The following is a 21,359-nucleotide window of genomic DNA, read 5'->3' as shown; positions in this document are numbered from 1 at the left end:
TCAATGAAGAAGAAAGTATGTAATGTGGTTAATATCCTCCAAACATTTCCATGGAAAATGCCATTTTTATAGGGTATTTTCTTAAAATGGAGGTGTAGTAGGTATTATTTTGCCTTTAACTTTTCTAAAAGAGTGATTATTAGAGTGAGATGTAATGGATTAGAAGTCGATCTGAATTCCAGAGGCCCTTAGAACTCACAAACTGTTTTAAGGTTTGTTAAATTATTTGGGGCTCAAATTACTGACCAGATAGTTTTCACTTTAACAAAAATTCAATTTCTGCTATTCAAACGCTACAGTACTAAATAACCAAAATCTTCTCATGATAGTACTTTCTCTGGAGTAGAAATCATTTAGTCTCAAACCATGTAAAGCAGATTAAAGAGAGATGTCCCCAAATGACCTTTTTATAAAATAGTACCACAATATTAACCTTGCAGAGAAAATTAACAAAATTGACATTTGTCAAGCATTCGCCTTATTTGTTGTAATGCTTGACTTTTTCCTTCTGGTTTTGCCTTTTTTTTTAATTGACATATGGTTGATTTACAATATTATATTAGTTTCAGGTGTACAGCACAGTGATTTAGTGTTTTACAGATTATACTCCATTAAATGTTATTATAAGATAAAGGTTATAATTCCCTGTGCTCTACTATGAATCCTGGTTGCTTATCTATTTTATACATAGTAGTTTGTATCTCTTAATCTCATACCCCTAACTTGCCCCTCCCCCTTTCCTCTCCCCTCTGCTAAGCACTAGTTTGTTTTCTATATCTGTGAGTCTGTTTCTGCTTTGCATATATATATATTCACTTGTATTTTTTTTTAGATTCCACATATAGGCGATGTCATACAGCATTTGTCTTTCTCTGTCTGACTGATTTCACTACGCATAATATTTTCTAGGTCCATCCACGTTGCTACAAATGATGGAATTTCATTCTTTTTATGGCTGAGTAATAGTCCATTGTTTACATGTACCACATCTTCCTTATCCATTTGCCTGTTGACAGCGCTTGAGCTGCTTCCATGTCTTGGCTCTCGTCAGTAGTACTGCTGTGAACATTGGGTGCATGTATCTTTCCGCATCAGTGTCAGGTTTTGCTTCTGACCGTAATCTTACCCACCTGCACAGAACCCTGAGAAAGGGTGTTCAGAGAAGTGGGAAGCAGAGAAAAGGCACTCATACGCTGCCTAGGTTATCTGTCACTGTGTTTCTATCTCCAAAGAGCTAGAAGTATTTGAGATTTTGACATTATCTTAAAATATGGGACTCTTGATCTGCAATGAAGGCTTTGCTATTTTTAACAGAAAAACTTTAAAAACCCCTTTCACAATATTTATATGAATGGCTGCCCACCTGAGATATGCAAAGTGTATTTGTACATTTAGAACAACTTTGAGTAAAGGAACGCTAAATGCATAGTTACTGTTTTCATTGTATATCCCACTAGGGTCTGGATTTCTGGATTATTGTGCAAGTCGCCACATCAGCAGTTGAATTTGGTTGAACTTCATGTTCCAGTTAAGCGTTTGCCGAGCACCTAAAATGTGAGCTTGGGAATGTGTTAGAGACCAAAGATGCAAAGAAGAAAACTTATAATTATTGATCAAAACATGAAAGGTTAAAAAATATTTTAACACAGATTTTTTATTTTTTTGCGGTATGCGGGCCTCTCACTGTCGTGGCCTCTCCCGTTGTGGAACACAGGCTCCGGACGCGCAGGCTCAGTGGCCATGGCTCACGGGCCCGGCCGCTCCGCGGCACGTGGGATCTTCCCGGACCGGGGCACGAACCCGTGTCCCCTGCATCGGCAGGCGGACTCCCAACCACTGCGCCACCAGGGAAGCCCTTAACACAGATTTTTTAAAAAATTACAAATCAGTTTATTTCCCATAAAATGTATCTGGGAATAAAATAGCCCCAACATGGTATCAGCTCAAATTAAGTAAAAAGATAACCCAGGGTAAGTGGACTACATTTGGCAGGGTTCATAGAATTTCCATGTTATTTGCATTTGTTAGTTATATGCTGAAAATAAAATACTATAAATGTTTCCAGTCAGAGTGGTGCTTTGGCATGACTTTTAACTGCCCTGTACCATCTTTTTAACATGTACCTTATATGGCCAAGGAATTAGACAGCATTTTAATAAAAATCCAGATGTGACGATTGAGACTTGTCTTTTAAATACTGTTTGAGAGCTCAGGAGTAGAACCAAGTCAAAGTTGTTGAAGGTTATAAACCTAATCTTTACTATTCAGAAGCTAGAAATAGCACAATTTTTGATAGGCAAATCTTGAGGAAATCTTAGATTTTAAAACCTACACATTTATAATTAATTGTTTTTTTGACCAAAAAATGTGCTATAATGAATGGGGAAAGGATAGTCTTTTCACAAGTATCAGTGGCTCTGGAACGATTGACTGTCCATAAGGGGAAAAAAAGAACCTCTACTTTCGCCTCACACTGTTACCAAAGAAACAAATAAATCCTGGACCTAAACATGAATGCTAAAAGTATGAAACCCTAGAAGAAGATCTTAGTAATGCTGGTTCAGGCAGAATTTTTCCTTGATTGGAATAAAAAAGCATGAGCCATGAAAGAAAAAAATGGTAACTTGGACCTAATCCAAATCAAAACTTTTGCTCTTCAAAAGACACTTTAAGAAAATAAAAAGGCAAGCCATGGACTGGAAGAAAATATTTGCAAAATATGTACCTTATATAAGATTTTTATCTAGTACATATTAAGAAGGCTTATAAAGTTAGTAAGGCAACGCACTTTTAAAAAATCAGAAAATCATTTAATAGACTCTTCACCATAGAAGATGTATTGTAGTAATTGAAAATTTAACTATTATGTTGTTGAGGCACTGGGTTTAATCTAACCCACCCATGAAAACTGAAATGCACGCAAATCAAAATGGTGCACAGCAAGGACTACCTATATTTTAAAACCATAATCACAACCACTTTCAACGTTTGTGAATTTCATGGGTTTTCATTTGTACTAAGTGTCGGACAAGGGGCACATCCTATAGTGTTTTGGGGAGAGCTCCACACCACGAGTGTGTTGACATCTGGTATTAAACACTCTTTGCCCTAGTTGCCCTTACTGACTAGTAATAAAAATGACCTACATGTATTGCATCAAGTGTCAAGCATAGTTGTAAAGGCTCATCTCATTGTCTCTTCTCACCGCAAAGTATAAGTACTGTTATTCTTTGTGGAAGCTTAGGTAGGTTCAGTAATTTGGAGAGAAGAGATTCAAACTCAGCTGGACTCCAGAACCTGTGCCCTTCACTAATGTAATACATGTGGAAATGAACCATATGGTGACTTTGCAGTGAGGAGAAACACAAGGAGTTGTGACCTATGCCAGAGTGGACAACTTAGCTGTGGGACCACGTGAGACTTTCCCCAGGAAACAAGGTTTAACTTCTTTGGTGAGAATGAACGCTAGACACACATGCAGGGAGACAAGTGGGTTCTAACCAGGCCTTTGTCAATACCTGGGTAGGCAGCGTAGACCAGTGATCTCCCTGCACAAGATTCTGTCCTTCACTCACACGGCTACTGTCTTTCCAAGCTTTAGCTTTTCATGCTTATCAAGAAATAGGCACCTTTAGGGGATAAAGATATTTATTATCTGAGTTTATGTTTGCAAATAATAAGTTTGTTTACTATCTTCTATTCCCTTCTCATTTCCACGCCAACAATTTGACGACGAAACACAAGATTTTTTAAATAGTTGTTCTTATAAAAGTTGACATTGCCAGTGTCATGAAACAAATTATCATCTCTGTATTTTCTTAAGGTCACACGACACAGATCCTCTGATTTGCATTTCCTTGTGCTCAAATTCCTGAAAATAATCGATGTGATTTAAACAACGGATGAGCATGTAGAGTATGTATTGGCCCGATGGAGGAAGGTGTTTATGTGTGCCTTCCACGGGCCAGGCACTTTCACATACATTGTTTAACTCTCACAACACCTTGAAGTTATTATTCCCGTAGAACAGTTGGTGATACTACGGCTCGGAGGAGTGAAGCAGCTTGCTCCGAGTTACACAGCTACAGGTGCAGAACCAACGTGCTAATTCCAGCGTATCTTTCTCCAAAGCTTACGCTGGGAATCGTTTGCTTCCCATGCCATTACCCGGCTAATCCAGCTGTCTCTTGGCTCAGACAAGTCGCCACGAGCATAAGATAGAAGGAGATCCTGCTTCACAAGACAGTTGTTTTGTTTTTTTTTTCTTAATGTTTTTCTTTTTTTTAGTATTTATTTATTATTTGGCTGTGCCAGATCTTAGTGGTGGCACGCGGGATCTTTAGTTGCAGCATGTGGGATCTAGTTCCCTGACCAGGGATCAAACCCAGACCCCCTGCATTGGGAACACGGAGTCTTAGCCACTGGACCACCAAGGAATGAACCAATTCATGCCTACTCCACATTCCTCACTCCCAGCCAGACTCTGATTTGGGTTCCTAACTGCCCATTCCCCATGTTTCTTATTTCTACCTTGATTGGTCTTCTTGACTATTTGGTACCTGACTGACCTTTAGCTTTTATTTGATCGCTTTGAACTCTATCTGAGATCCATTCAACAATGGAATCCTCTTCATGTACCTTTTCAAGCAGAATTATTGGTCCAGATCCCAGGACAAGAACCAGACCTTTTCCTGGTGTTTGTATAGGATGACCAGAAGTGTACTCTTCCTATAGTGTCCTGCAAGTCACCTGGGTCCTATGGTGTCAGAGGAAATGCTCACTCATGCATTACCTTTATTCAAATTGAAGTATAGTTGATTTACAATATTGTTAGTTTCAGGCGTACAGCATAGTGATTCAGCTATTTCTTTGCAGAGTATATTCCATTATAGTTTATTATAAGGTATTGAATACAGTTCCCTGTGCTATACAGTAAATCTTTGCTGCTGACTTTATGTATAGTAGTTTATATCTGTTAATCCCACATTCCTAATTTGTCTCTCCCTTTCCCCTTTGGTAACTGTAAGTTTGTTTTCTATGCCTGTGAGTCTGCTTCTGTTTTGTATATTGATTCATTTGTGTAATTTTTAGATTCTGCGTATAAGCGATGTTTGTCTTTCTCTGACTTTTTCACCGAGCATAATATTCTCTAGGTCCATCCATGTACTCTTTATTCGGAACATTTTTGTTCAATAATAGCTTTGGAAAAGCGGTGTCTGCTTTCTTTCAACCTTAAAAATGTTGAAAACAAGATTTTATCTCATATAAATTCTAAAGTTTTATACATTCATTTAAAAAAGTGTTAGTTCTCTTTTTAAATTTTGCATTTTGACAACTGCAGAAATTTCTGTCCATTTAAATAGCCGTGCTTGAAAGTCACTTTGACTTTTGAAAGCCGCCAGATTGCCTTATCGTTGTCTTTGAGAGATTAGGGATGCTTGTTTGGAAGGTTGCTTTATTTCTAAATAAAACTGAAGTTTTGTTTTCCCATTGTAATGTTTCATTTTAATCTGGTTGGTTTCTATCTGGAGATAATTTATAATAGGAACCCAAAATAGTTCAATGGAAAACCTTCCATTATAAATGGCTGACTGTCGTTTGCTGCCTTTAGGTGTCCTTGTCAGCCGCATTAGACCGCTGCGTTTGATAGACAGGGAAGAATTTTCTCTGGGCTCTCTAGGTCTGTGTCGGAGCAGGAATTCTATTCCTTTCTTAAACATGAACCATCGACAAGAGGAAGAAGCCATTTTTCCATATAAATATGCTTCAAAGCAAGAAAATGAAAACCACAGACGAGTCAGATACTTTTCAGTAAGAAAAAGGTGCTTTCGGTACATATGCGTATGATTGGAAAACAGCAATGAAAAAATAGGTATTCATGGAGAGAAATTAAGAATGGTTTTTACATATATTTTAGTAGTAAAGTGCCACTTCAATTTAGAGTTTCGACAAAACTAAGGCATTCTGTTATTGTAGAAATGCATGGCTTGTCCTTTAGCTTTAAGTTATCGAGAGATTAATGAAGAGCAAAATTTTAAAAACTTTTATTTAATTAAATCTCACTTTTCTTATGAAATTTAGATATTTTTCAAACACTGTCTTATTCATAAGGCTTGACTTTCGTGGCTGTAAGTGGTACGTGATTAAACCAGTACAGAAAGTACAAAGCATGTCCTGACACGAGTCATAATTGTCCACAGCCAGGGTGGCATGGGATGGATGGACCCACTGATGAGAAGCATTCCATCACACCGGCCTCTCGGTTCCTTTAGCTCATCACTCTTCTCCTCAGCTCTCTGCCCATGGTTATGACCTAGAGTCCTTGCCCTTTCTAATACCTGTACCGTCTTCAAAATCTTGGCTTCAGGCATTCCTCTCTCTCTCTCCCTGTCCCTAGCCCACCCCCTTTCTAACTCAGTTTAGCATCCTCTCTAAGATCTTTGCCCCATGGGGACTTCTAATCCATGAACCTTGCCATGTTTCACATTCCGTCAGCTTCCTTGTGCCTTCCTTCCCCAGCTTAGCTTTCATATCCCAGCAGTGCACTCACCGCCCCCTTGGACTGGCCTCAACTTCCTCCTCCCTCCCTTGCTTACAAGTCCCCAAGGCTGGTTAAACCAAATTCTCATGGACCCTACTCTTGTGTCTAAACCGTTGGACACAGTTCAAGAGAAGACACACTTAGGTTAACTGGTCTCACTTAAACGTAAGGCCAAAAAGCTCGAGCGGGCCCTCAGCACTTCCTGGTTAATTCATTTTCCCGCTCTCTAGGAAAATTTCATACCTCTCTTTTCTTCTCAAACCTCCAACGGTTCCTTTTACTTTCTTCCTCTCATTGTTGACTGTTGTTTTGCTGGAAAAGTAGAAGCAACAGAAGAGAATCACCTCGTCAGCCCATCCCACATCCCCCTCCAGCTGCATCCGCGTCTGTGTGGTCACCCCTCCCCCCTTGGAACACGCGTGGACACCTTACTTAAGGAAGCGTGTGTCTCTGTCTAAGGACTTCGCTGGTGCACTGCAGGCCTCACCTCTACCGAAGGACTTTCCCTTTAATCATTCATCTCTTGTAGCAACGTTTTTCTCTCTACAGTATTATTTCCCAAATCATAAAAACATTCTGTAATATTTTAAAGAATCCTTTGACCACTTATACCAAATTATGCTATGTTATACTGTGGTAGCAAATTGACCCCAAGATTTTGGTGGCTTAACAAAGGTTTACTGTGAAGTCATAAGAAAGTGCTGTTTTTGTAGGTCTAAACTGGTTAATTACCAATAAATTTCATGTGATTAATACTTTCCCAGATCCTAACTCCTGTATCATTCGACAAAGAGACTCCACTATTTTTTTTAATATTTTTTTATTCTGTATAGATTTAATATTAAAATATTTTTAAAAGAGTACAAGCAAAAACATAGGAAAGTATTTTTATAGTCCTAAAGTACAAAGGTCTTTAAACTTCTACATTTTTTTAAATTCTACCTTTTCTTTTAACTTTTTAATGTGACCACTAGAAGATTTAAAATTGCATATGTGGCTCAAATTATATTTCTTTTCTTAATAGTGGAGTGTATTTGATTAATAATGTTGTGTTAGTTAGTTTCAGGTGTATAACAAAGTGATTTAGTTATACACATACATGTATCTCTTCTTTTTCAGATGCTTTTCCCATTTAAGCTGTTACAAAGTATTGAGTAGAGTTCCCTGCACTACACAGTATAGGTCCTCGTTGGTTAGGTAGTTTAGGTACAGTGTGTGTCTGTTCATCCCAAGCTCCCGATTTCTCCCCCCACCCCCTGCCCCGCCATATTTCCCCTTTGGTCACCGTAAGTCTGTTTTGGAAGTCTGCGGAGACTCCACTCTTTCAAATGTCACTAGACAAAGGCCCACTTACCTGCAGGGGCTGGAAAGCGGAGGTGGGGTGTGGGGAAGGGGAATGGTACTCGACGAGCAGTAAATGCTCTGCTGCAATGACGCAGACCCCCTTCAGCCACCGTTCGTCTGCTTTTCCTCGTAGCCAGACTCCCCAGCGAGGGTTGGCTGCCTACCTGCTCCATGTTCTCGTACTCTCTTCTTCCACCCGTGTCCCCGGGGCTCTAGCCACTCCGGTAACTGAAACATGGGTCAGATCAACAAGTGGCTTCGGCACTAAACGCGGTGTTCGTCCTCAGTCTTCATCTCAGTCGACCTCTCGGCAGTTCTGACACCACCGGTCACTTTCTCTTTGACAGACTTTAATCACGTGAACAGGTGGTGTCACACTCCCCGGGGGTTTCTCCTGGTTGGACACCTGCTGTGATAGTGGCTCCACCGTGTCCTCACGCCCCTTCATGCCTCTTTTCTCATCCTAGCTGACCCTGTCTCGCCCCACAGCGTCAATGCCATCTGCACGCTGGCGGCTTCCAGTCTGCATCTCTTGTCCTCGTCTCTCTCCCGAGCCCCGGACTTGTATATCCAGCCTCTTCCTAGATTTCGGCCCTGAAATTCTGCTGGGATGCTGGGACCCCGCACTTAGCATTTCTGAAACAGAGCTCTCAGTTCCCCTCCAGTCTTCTCCAAGTCAGGAAATAAGACTCGCAGGCATCCCTGACGCAGTTCGTTCTTTCACAGCCGCATCCTTCCTATCAGGATGCCCCTCTGGTTTTGTCTTCAAAGTACGTCCCGTGTCATACGGCTTCCCGTCACTGATGCCACGACCGCCTGGTTTAAAGCACCCTCGGCTGTCGTCTGGACTCTACGGCGGCTCTCACCTGGTCTCCCTTCCGCCGCACTTGTTCTCTCTAAACGCTGCTGTTCACACGGATTCCTCTGCTCCTCACCTCGCAACGGCCCCTCACCACTATTATAGGACAGAAGGGAAACTCCCTCACTTTGCCCTCAAGGTGCAGTGGGATCTGGCCCCTGTCCTTTCCGACTTACCCCCTGGCCCTCCCGCTGGTCACCCAGATCCAGCAGGGGGCTTTCTCGCCATTTGTAAATAGGCCGAGATTGTTCTGGGTTTCTCCTCCAGATCTCGTCCCATCCAGTGACCAGCTGGCTCCTGCCTAAATGTTAGCGCCCCCTCTCACTTTCTGTGCTTGGACTGTACCTTTTTTCTCCACATTACTTTGCACTTCCTAGGATTTATTATTTTTATTGCTTGATTTTTCACTGTTGTTTCTCCTGTGTCTGGAACAGTGTCTGGCACATAGTGAGCAGCCAATAAAAATTTGTTGGCTGGATGGATGGACGGATGGATCTTCATTGTTTTCTAAACTCTAGCTCCCCAGTTAGACTGAAAAGATTTCGTAAAGAATAATTATTGGGCCATGGTTTCACCAACCTGTGAAACTGACACAGACACTTCTTGCTCTCTGGAAACGGAATAGAGCAAAACATTTTTGTCTGCTTTTGTATCAAATACGATTTGAATGAACTTAATGAAGCTTAAAATTATGAAGATAACACAGAACTAGTGAACCTTTGAAACAGGGTAACTAAAGTGATAAAGGGAATGAAGCAACTTGGACACGAAGACATGTTTTCATTTTAGGCAGAAGATCGAGGGATTCTATGATCACATTCTCTAATCTTCTCATACCGTGAGTGGGTTAATTCTGATTTTTTTTTCAACAAACACTGTTTAGAAGAACTTGAAAGAGATAGTTTCAAGACAAATAAAAGGAAGTACAGGAATGCCCCATTTATCCGATATTGCTTAGGAATAAATTGTTCCACATGTCAGTTTCCAAATAACTAAAATGTAATCACCACGTATGTGCCAAAACGTTCATTTTGAAGGCTTTCTCTAACATACCGCTCTACTCTTTTAGACAAAAAATGCCGAAACCATCAACGCCCCTTCCTGACAACTCAGAGTCATCACTGTGAACGTTTGGTGCCACGCAGAAACACCCTACAATAAATGTGCCCCACGTTGTCATTCTGGTTCTCTCTCCCTTTCATGGTTCTTCCCACCCCTCTATCTTCTTTCCGTCATCACTTTATCCTGGTGGCAGCTGCTTTCAATTTGTTGACTGATTTTCTACACCCGATAGCATACGGGCAGGGGCCGTGGGGCAGCTCCTAAACAATATACATGATCTTGCCACTGGAACTCTGACCTCCGGGCAAGGGAGTATTGTGGTGGTAGCAGAAATAATACAATAACATAAAATATATTAATGATGGTGTTGATGAAGACCTTTATGACTCTTCCTGTTACTGTGAAGATTACGGGTACATAATGGACTTGGCCAGATGGACTGTGGAGCTGACCTAGCATGGTGGTGTTTAATCTTGTTCTGTTAATAGTGTAGCGGAGATGTGATTCATACTTAGGGTGACCTCCGGTTCCTGTTTCAATGCCTGTTTTCTCGCTGTGATTCTTAACACTCCATTCACTCTCAAAAGTTATCGAATTCTGACAATAAATTATACATTCACCCATATACATATAGTATTTTAAATAATTCACAAAGCACTATTAATTTTTTTGCTTCAGCCCAGAATGTAGCTGCCTGAAATTGGCAAATAAAACTCAAATAAGGGATTTTTTAAAATGACATCAGAAATATACTTTATGTGAAATTATGCTCAATGTACTAAGCAAAAAGAAAAATGTGAATTGAGGACAGTTTTCCTGATATTTAACTGTAAACTATATATCTCTTCTAAGGGAAATGTTGGCGGTTTATATAGTGCTCCCAACATATGTGTTGAGTGAATAATTACATTTCTTCACCAACATGTGAAACGGAAAAATATCTAAAATTTGTTTTTTAAAAAAAGCTTTATAGACTTAGAATACAAAACAGCGTCAGGAGCATAGATTGCACATTTAATTTTAATGATACAAAGAAATTTTCTTTTATATTTGTGAGTCAAAGCTTTTCTTGTTTTTACTTAAATTGCTATTCCTTTTGGCTTAGATAAACCAGACAATACACATTTTTAGAAACTATAGGTAATTAATCCCAACTCTTAAAACACGTTGAAAGGTTATTGAAAAGTGGCAAATTCTTTTGGATGAGGCTTTGTTTAATGTTTAAGTTCTTTTATCTGTGTTAAGTAAGCATCTGTTCTAAAGAAATATAATCTCAAGATATTCACAGCTATTAGCTTGAGGTTAAATATGTGTTAAAAACAGAATCATTATTTCTGTCATTGTGGATTTGTTTACATCTAGGCTATCTTAAATAATTCATAAATATAAACTATTTTAAATTCATTAAGTATCACTAATGTGTGAAAATTCAGAATTAACAGAAGTGCTCAATGATTTATAAAAGGACTCTCTTGATTAGAACACTACAAAAACATGTTAAGACATTTAATATAGGAAAAATTTACCAAGAACAGTCAAGCATTGTAACATCAATGATCCAGAAGTTATCTTTATGATCCAGAAGTTATATTTATGAAATGATCTATTTGGAGGGAATGGAGAATAAGGTTTTTGCCTTTTGGGGTACCATATAGTACTTGGTTAAATAAGCAAGTTATTATTTGAAAAACTATATTTTGAGAAAATAATGCAACCCCTAAGTATTTTGGGAAAAGACTTCCTTGCTGGATGCCAGTTCATTTTGCATACACATTAATTACATTTTGACATTTTTTGATGCAGGTATGAGATACTTTTCTTTTAATCACATATTTATCACTTTTGATGCAGGTATGAGATACTTTTCTTTTAATCACATATTTACCACTTTTTTTCCATTTAAAAATGATGCATGGTAGAGAAAACAAAGATGAATATTGTGTATGCACCAAGATACTTCTCTGTCATCATCTTCATTTCTGCATTTATTACTTTTTTAGTTATCTAATGTTGTAAAACAAATCACCACAAAAGGTAGTGGCTTCAGAAACAACATTTATTATCTCCTAACTGTTTCTGTGGGTCAGGAGTTGGGGAGCTGTTTAGCTGAGTGTTTCTGGCTTGGATTCCTCCTGTGGCTGCAGTCGGACGTAGCTGAGGCTGAGGCCATGTGAGGGCTTCTTCACTTACATTTCTGGCTTACACAGGGAAGGCTGTCTAACAGCTCCCCATCTCCACGTGGTCTCTTCACGTGGCAGCTTCAGGGCAGCTAGACTTCTCACATGTTGGCTCAGGACTCCCAACGCACATGTCCTGAGACAAAGAACCAGGTGGAACCCATACCACCTTTTTGACCTACCCTTAGAAATCAAGCACTGTCATTTCCACCTCATTCTTTTGGTGGAGGCAGTTACAAAGTTCTGCCCAGGCTCAAGAGGAGAGAACAGAGACCCCATCTTTTGATGGAGGAACGTTGACACTATGTTGTGAGAAGAACGTGTGGGAAGGTGTATATATTGGTGTGGCCATCTTTGGAAAATAGTTTGTTGCACGGATAACACATATGACTGACTCTAATGTGCTGGGTGCTGTGATGAGTCCTAGGGATGAGAACATGGGTCAGTTCTTGCTTACGATGCTGAGAGTCTAGGGAGAGGATCATTGTGTAAACAAGTGTTACACAGGGGACAAGTGTATTAAGAAAAGAGAATGACTCACTTTGTGGGAGTTGGGATGTTGGAATATTCGACAGAGGAGGTGTTTTAGTGAAGACTTGAAATTTTTTTAAAAAGAGAATAATCTAGGATGCCTCTGAGTTTCCTGGTATGGGAACCAAGTGGATGAGTGGTTTCAGACGTGTTGGGCTGGAGACACCTGTGAAATACACACACAGAAATGGCCATTGGTCATCAGTAAGTCTTCCAAGGGGGAATGTTAGTGTAGAAGATGTAGATTTGAGAGTCAATGACTTTTGGGTAGAATTTGAAGGCCTAGACAGGGATAATATTTCCCAAGGAAAGTTTGTGGAATAAGAAGAGAAAACAGGAAAGGATGTAACCCTGTGGAAAACAACACTTAATGAGTGTGCTGGGGAGAATGCCAGGGAAAATGGCAAAATAAGAACCTCCAAAAATTGCCCTCCATAAAAGCAATTAGAAAACAGGCAAAAATGATCATAACCTTTTCAGAACTATGGAAATTAACCAAAAGCTTACAGCAATCCAAGGAGCATTCATTCAAAAACAAAACAAAAATAAAATCTGGATCTTGGTAGGAACAGCCAGCTTTGTGACTTTTCAACTTTCCCAATGTCCGTACTTTCTTCCCAGCTCTGCAGTAGTGTTGAAAACCAACAGCGAGCGATCAAGGAGAAAATCAGTAGCCTGGAAGCCACCAGAGGGGGCGGAACAGGGCAGCTCCTTCAAAGCCCCATTTCCTGAAAACTGTCATTTGATTACTCTTTGACCCACCTGTCTGATGGGTCCCAGGAAGACCCCACCCACAAGGCTGTCTTTATTTGTCCTGACTTGGAGCTCACTCAGTATGAGGACCCTTTTACCAGAGGAGCATTTTTCAGAAACAGCTAGAGATCATTGTTTAGGGTCCCAGCTGCCTGAAGCGGTGTGTAACAGTCGGGGCAAACGGTAAGCTAACTCAAAAGCTTAAGGTGTAAGCTGGGACCGAGCTGTCCACGGGGGCTTCGGTGATCTCCAGCGCATTCCTTGGAATCTAGCGTGCCATGTACACGTGTGGGGCTGCGCGCGCGCTCAGGAAAGATCTGAGGAGGTTCCAGTTCGCGCCTCTGCACAAGCGGGAGGAGGAGGCAGGGTTGTAATCTGCCGCTTGAGTGTGGAAGGTGTGCACTCACAAGCACACAGAGCCCTTGTTGAAATCTGGAAGACCTGTTGGTTCTAGGCATTTAAGGAAACCTCTGCCCAGTCATTAGCAGACCACTAATTGAGCAGAGACTTCCGTGACCGTGTATGACAGAGAGTACATACTTTATAGCATTAGTTCAGAGGACTCACTAAAAAACAAAACAGACAAACAAAAAACCCCTAGCAACAACAACAAACCCCGGGGAAAGGAGAGAATCTGATTTCCATAATTGCCACATTACGATATTCGAAATGTCCAATTTTTAGCAAAAGAATTTTGAGACATGCAAAGAAACCAAAAAGCATGGCCTAGGGGCGGGTAAAAACAAAATCGGCAGAAACTGTTGCTGAGGAAGCCCATGTTGAACCTACTAGATAAAGTCTTTAAATCAGCTCTTTTAGATATGCTTGAAGAACTAAAGAAACTATATCTAAAGAGCTAATGGAAATATTAACAGCTGTTTTCTGATCAGAAACCATGAAGGTCAGGAGGCAGTGGAATGAAATATTCAAAGTCCTGAAACAAAAAGACTATTGACCCAGGATTCTCCATCCGGTAAAATCACTCTTCAAAAATGAAGGAGAAAGAAAAGATCCATGGATAAACGAAGACTAAGAGAATTTGTTGATAGCAACCCTGCTAGGCCTCAATGTAAGAGTTAAAGTTATAAAACCTCTTAAAAGAAAATATACCAGTAAATTTGGGGGACCTTGGATTAGGCAGTGGTTTCTTAGGTATGACAACAAAAGCAGAAGCAACAAAAGAGGACATAGACAAATTGGACTCTATCAAAAGTAAAAACTTTTGTGCCAGCAAAAATGTGAAAAGATAACCCACAGAATGGGAGAAAATAGTGGCAAATCATCTATCTGTTAAGGGTCTAGAAACCCATACGAAGAACTCTCATAACTTAACAATAAAAAGACAGACAATCCAATTTTAAAATGAGCAAACGATTTGAATAGGCATTTCTCCAAAGTAGGTACACAAATGGCCAATGCGCACATGAAAGGATTCTCAGCATCATTTGTCATTACGGAAATGCAAATCAAAATCCCAATGCAGTACTACTTCGCACCCACCAGAATGGCTGTAATCAAGAAGACAGACAAGAAGAGGTGTCAGAGATGTGGGCAAATTAGAACATAAGGTGCAGCCACTGTGGAAAACCATTTGGCAGTCTCTCAAAAAGTTAAATATAGAATTACTATAGAGCCCTCAGTTCCACTCCCGAGTGTTTCCCAATTACTATAGAGCCCTCAGTTCCACTCCCGAGTGTTTCCCAATTACTATAGAGCCCTCAGTTCCACTCCCGAGTGTTTCCCAATTACTATAGAGCCCTCAGTTCCACTCCCGAGTGTTTCCCAATTACTATAGAGCCCTCAGTTCCACTCCCGAGTGTTTCCCAGTTACTATAGAGCCCTCAGTTCCACTGCCGAGTGTTTCCCAATTACTATAGAGCCCTCAGTTCCACTGCCGAGTGTTTCCCAATTACTATAGAGCCCTCAGTTCCACTCCCGAGTGTTTCCAATTACTATAGAGCCCTCAGTTCCACTCCCGAGTGTTTCCCAATTACTATAGAGCCCTCAGTTCCACTGCCGAGTGTTTCCCAATTACTATAGAGCCCTCAGTTCCACTCCCGAGTGTTTCCCAATTACTATAGAGCCCTTCAGTTCCACTCCTGAGTGTTTCCCAAGAGAATTCAAAACATGTTCATGCAAAAACTTGTGCACAAACGTCATAGCAGCATTATTTACAGTATTCGAAAAGTAGAAACAACCCAATTCCCATCTAATGATGATAAGTAGACAAAATGTGGTATATCCATCCAGTGGGGTGTTATTCAGTCATAAAAAGTAATGAATTACGGATACATGCTACAGCAAGGGTAAACCTTGAAAATATTTGCAAGTGAAAAGAGCCAGACACAAAGAAACACACATTATTCCATGTATACGAAACATTCAGAATAGACAAATCCATCGAGACTGAAGGTAGATTCGGGGTTTCCTGGGCCTGAGGGGAGGCAGGGATGGAGAATGACAGCTAATGGTTCAGGGTGTCCTTCAGGTGATGAAAATACCCTGGAATTAGACAAATAAGATAATTGCACAGCTTTGTGAATATACTAAAGATTGCTGAACTGTACACTTGGAAAGCGTGAATAAGATGGTAAATAAATTATATCTCAATTTAAAAAAAGAAAATGGGTTGTGGAAGAGAAGGCCATCAGTAATACTGGGAAGAGTGTATCGAGAGGTGGGAGCAGCTGTGAGAGATGACGTCACATCCACACAAGACAGGTTCTTATCCTCAGTTTCTAAGGGATTATTTATGATTCACCCATAGTTAGATCTCTCAGTACATCTTCCATTTATCCCAGTTGCACTCTGAAAAATATACCAAAATTCTTCATCTTGAAACGAAGAATTACTACAGGAAAATCCATTTGTGAGCGTGTCAGCATTTGGGTGCCCACGTGTTTCTGTAAGATAGATGGTAGAAAGGTAGATGACACGTAAAGAGTTCAAAATGCTGTTGTTCCCTTTGGTTTAACTTTCTGATTTCCCCTAACGTAACTTTCTCCTTCAGAAAGAGGCACAAGGCTGGGCTAACCCCGTTTCACTGCACTTGTCTCCTCAATTACTGTAGCTGTGTTAGGACTTGAAACAAAAGCAGCAATTCTCCGACTGTCGCCACCGTTTTCTGCTCTGCTCTTCTGGTTCCTTCTCCTTAGTCCTGGGGGACGCGTCTTCCCTGTGACAGCTCACCTCGTCCCGGCTCACAAAGCTCTAATGCACCCACTGCATCCAGAGTCGCATCCAGATTCCTTGGCTCGAGGCTCCTTGATTTGGTGAAAACCCTGAATTTTTGTCTCTGAAGTCAGAGTCGAGTAGGAGACACAACAAGAGAGTAGATCTAACCAATAACGCATATGTCGGGGTGAAGCGGAGCGGTGAGTGTTTGGGAAGCATCAGGAGATTTTCGTCTAAGCTGTGAAGGACGTAGGGTTTCTTATTGGTAGATATTCCTAAGGATCTTCTGTTGGCAGCCACAGATTTTATTTCAAATGTGGGGAAAAAAGAACACTTTAGGAGATTGTGCATAGAAAACATTTTCTCATTATTTCACCTCAAAATAAAAGGGAAACAACACTGGAGAATTAAATACTACATTTTTATATTTGAACTTTGTAAGCCAAATGGAGGGGAGCGGCTTTTGAGTGTATTTTGGGTTGAAACATTTGTATTATACCTTTGACCAGTCAAGACAATTTTAAATTTTAGTTTCTGCCTCTTTGGCTAGTAAATTATTTAGTTCATGTCTTTTGTGTTTTTTTTTGTATTTAAATATTCAGAAGGCTTGTGACCATTTTAAAAGATTGAGAGTCCACCAGGGCACTGAGGGACGAAGCTGGCTTGGGGTGCGTTTGCATATAGAATTTTATTTTTCCTTTTATTTGAGGTGGATTGAAAAGCAGTCATACAGTTCATCAGAAAAGCACTTCAGGGATTTTAGTAGCTTCGCGTTCTGAAGCAATGAACTATAACCGTTCCAAACAAGAAACCGTAAAAATGCTTCGAATTTTTCCAAGTTCTGTTCTGAGATACAGTGCCAGAGATGAGTGTTTCTGACACATGATAGGTATGAAGCATGTCAAGAAGCGGGTTTAGAATGTGAGCAAGGTTATGTGCAAATCTAAAGGAGATTTAAGAAAGGATAGAAGACAGGATAACAGAAAACACCCTCTAGAACCTGGGTCTGCTATGGCTTCAGTCTGTACGAGTCGAATAACCCACCCAGGGGCACTGGCAACACTGAGTGTGTGTGTGGACCTGCAAAGCAGGGGATCAGACTGTGGCCCATGGGGGATTCAGAAGATAGATGGCAGCGCATGGATGGCGTCTTGGAAGTCCCAGCAGTATATACTCACCTAGGTGAGCGTCTTTCATTCAAATACCTGTAAGAAGACGTTGTGTCAAGTATTTGAATTGAAGTGATGAATATATAATTTGTCTTTTATAACCAGATATCCTGGAGAGGCGATAGGAGGTGACTCCTCACTGACTGGATCATAGGCTGACAGATACCTAAAGATCCAAGGGGCAGGGGTCTGGGGGGATTCTGTTGAGAATCTCAGCGCTAGGAAACCAGTGAGGTTCCAGAGGCTACGTGGAGCTCCGGAAGCCCAGCCAGACCACTTGGCCGAGGCTTTGTCCTCTGCAGGGGTGCTGGACGAGGGAGCTGTGGGCAGCCCCGCTCTGCCACCTCGGTCAGGAGCGTGAGACCCTCAGGCCCATCGCCACCCGCAGCACCAGAGCCACCGTGACCCCCTGAGAAGTGGTCTCACAGGAGACCTTAGCACCATCTGGTCTGACATTTCCTGCCCTGAATGCAGACGCATGTTCAGAGAGAGGGAATTTCAGGGAAACTTCAGTTCTAGCAATTCCAAAGACAGGTCTTGATTTCATTATAAGTAGTGCCTAACTGTCTAACCTGTCCTTTTCTATATCATAACCAAATATAAATCTCCTTTTTTTTCAGAGTCTCCTGAGATTCCCATGTTTGTGTTTATTCACTTACTTCAAATTAAATGGAGAAATTTAGCCCTTTTCTTTGAGAAAAGAGCATTAATATGCGACTAGTCCTGCATTGTTTTAATGAGAACAAAAGCAAAATGTTCCAAAGTTTTTTGCTTGCAGCTACAAAGCACGTTTAAGGAATAAAAATCTCCTTCATTAAATGCATGAGAAAAAAAGAATTGTTTGAAGTTCTTAGGATCGGCTTGTATAGGCTTCATTGTAAACTGATACTAAAGAGTCCCCATTATGATCGGTATATTTTGGTGCCAGAAGGTTTTTTTCTTATGCTAAATTATTAAGTTCTGTCAGCTGCTGGGCTGTCATATAGAGATATAGTAAATCACATTATATTTTGTCATGGATTACACAGAGCAATAAATTTGGGAATAAAGATCAAAGTAGTTCCACAATCACATCTGAGTATAGAAGGGATGTTTAACTTGTAGAAAACTGATTTAGGTGAAGCTGTTGCAGTTCTTGTGCGAATTCGAAATGAATTTGGATATTTGGTTGAAAATAAATGAGGATCAAACCCAAAATGACTTTCCATATTTGTATTTAGCTCAGAGACATTAATTCTAACACCTAGCTGCATGATTTGAATTAGATAAACAACTACATGCTGAGAATGGCGGACTTGGTGAAAATTGTATTTATGTATTTTAATTGCTTTCGTGAGTAAACAGTACGTTCCAGTCTATTTTTGTTTGGGGTTTGTGGGGAGCACATAATTAGTCTCATACTCTGGTAGTAATAGTGTCTGGCTCCTTGGAACTGTTTGCTTTTTACTGCATTTAAAACCAATAGAAGTAAGCCAGCCTAAGATCACTAAGCAACCTTGATTATTTAGATCTTGGTGGTTATTATCTTTGTTCTGTGTTACCATAGAAACCCTTTCAGGGTTATCAAAGTTGATGATATTCATTCATTTAAAACAACCAATCTCACTTATTGGGCTCTTTTTACGAAAAAAATAAATCACAGTAGAAATGAGATAGCAGAATGGGTAAGCTGAAATTATGTGCTTTATATAAATTATTGTCCTAATGCTTTTTTAAAAAAAATATACTTATTTGGCTGTGCTGGGTCTTAGTTTGCAGCATGTGGGATCTTTAGTTGTGGCACGCAGGCTCTTTGTTGCAGCATGCGGGATCTTTAGTTGCGGCATGTGGGATCTAGTTCCCCAACCAGAGATCGAACCCAGGCCCGCTGTATTGGGAGCTCGGAGTCTTAACCACTGGACCACCAGGGAAGTCCCTGTCCTAATGCTCTTATTTTAAGAAAGTGCCTCAGTCATATCCTCAATTAACTAGAACAGTGGTTCTGCAAATGGGCTGATTATCAGAAGTAACAGGAGAGCTTTTAATACAAATTCCTGGATTATGAGATCCTGGTGATTCTGATTTAGTAAGTTTAGAGTCTCAAACAACATTTTTCTTCTTTCACACTGATACCTTTTCTCCTAGTTTCCTCCTTCATTGTAATCCTGTTTGGGAAAATACTTTTCAATGCTATAGACTATTAACAGACATTTAAGCTTTACAAATTATTTCTCAGATTTTGTTTCCTTGTTTGATTTCGTTTCCTCTTGTCATACTTTTATTGATTCCTTTTTCTCTAGTGAAATCAGACTTACCCTAATACTATAATAAATCAATCTGACATTAGATATAAACAAATCACCCCCCAAAACTGATATGAGGATTAAGACTTCCCCATTCCAAATGGGATCAGAATAACATGTAGTTGGGGTGTAGATATGACGGCCTGCAGTGCTGATTTTGGTCTGAAAGGAAGTAAAAGGCCGTTGGTGAGTGAGTGCATCAGGTGTGTTCCCAAGGGGGGTGTTAGACTAAGATGGACGGCTTGGCAGTGATTCTGCCCAGGCCTAGTTGGAGGAAACGGAACAGTCTGAAGAACTCAACCTCTGTAATGGTGGGCTGGGGAGGCGGGGAAAAACCCTTCCACAGAGATCATGGAGATTCTATCTTCAGGCCCCGAGCACTTCTAACGTGCTTTTCTCGTGTCCTCTGACAATGTGTGATGCTTCATAAGTCCAAGGCTCCCAGGTTGGAGCCACTATTTTAGACCATCACTGTGAAAAGCCAAAAGCAAGTAGAGCCTTCAGAGAATGACCTGAGCTCACGTGTTTACTACAGGTTCTGTGCAAGGAACGGAAGGAGTGGGGGACTGGAGAGGTTAAGGCTGCAGAGAGGAGGCTGGGCGATGGGATCACACTCACAGTTTACATAGAACACCAGTAGGTGGATCTATATCAGACAGAAAAAAAAGTGGATGAAAAGGGGACAGAACTGAGAGAATAGTGAGAAGGCTATTGTAAAATTCAGGGGAGAAAAGGTGAAGACCTACAAGTGAAAATGGGCAAGACAATCAAGGGTGAGAGAAAAGGATCCTGGGAAATTCTTCTGTTTCAGGTTTGGGTGACTAAATGATGGTGCCGTTAATGAGGTGAGGAAGGACAGATCCCGGGAAGATGATTGAGTTCAGCTGGGACGTTAGTGGCGTGCCTGTGAGAGGTCTCAGAGAGCAGTGCCATCTAACCTGTGGCTGGACAGGGGTCTGGGTGTGGGTGCAAAGGGAGGTCAAAGTTAGAAAGAGTAGGAATTCACACCAACAGAATGGTGACTTAACACTGTAAGAGTGGATTCTAAAATTTTAGAGAAGAGTGGAGTTTAGACAGGGAAGAGCAGGTGGCATGGGGCAATTCTTATTTAAAATCAGGTGAGACCGATAAGCAGTTATCAGAGGGGTGCCTGGAGAATCAAAAGGAAATAATGTCATGGATGCCAAGGCAAGTAGGAAGTTTTAATAAAAAGTGAGTAAGTCATACAGTAAAATCAAAATTTGATCCTTTGAAAGACTAGTAAAATACAGACTTCCTGGAAGACTAATCGGAAAAATAGGGAGAATGCAAAAGTACACGAGAGGAAACGAGAACAAGGACTCCTGACCAGGAAGGACAGAAAAGATCAGAGTAGAGTGAGTACCTTTATGCCAAAAAAAACTGAAAATCTGGACAAAATGGAGAAATTTCTAGAAAATGTGATTGAATGGAGAAGAAATAGAAAAC

The 21,359-nt window shown here is 40.6% G+C and overlaps 1 protein-coding gene across 19 annotated transcripts in view; it reads left to right on the top strand.

Moving 5' to 3' along the window:
- Positions 1 to 21,359, top strand: part of CEP112 (centrosomal protein 112) — a 426,576-nt gene that overhangs the window by 282,773 nt on the left and 122,444 nt on the right. The window contains exon 22 of one of the 19 annotated variants that reach the window (XM_032616355.1): positions 18,231 to 18,427. The exons of 17 other annotated variants lie outside the window; for them this stretch is intronic. In XM_032616355.1, the coding sequence (XP_032472246.1) occupies positions 18,231 to 18,293 (63 nt within the window). In that variant the 3' untranslated portion in view covers positions 18,294 to 18,427. Of the gene's footprint in view, positions 1 to 1,457; positions 1,536 to 18,230; positions 18,428 to 21,359 lie in introns of those variants that run through there. One more of the 19 variants, XM_032616356.1, reaches the window with a different exon arrangement.

Source organism: Phocoena sinus, chromosome 20, assembly GCF_008692025.1.
Source record: "Phocoena sinus isolate mPhoSin1 chromosome 20, mPhoSin1.pri, whole genome shotgun sequence".
NCBI classification, from domain to species: domain Eukaryota; kingdom Metazoa; phylum Chordata; class Mammalia; order Artiodactyla; family Phocoenidae; genus Phocoena; species Phocoena sinus.
This window is presented reverse-complemented; position numbering and strand designations above follow the sequence as displayed.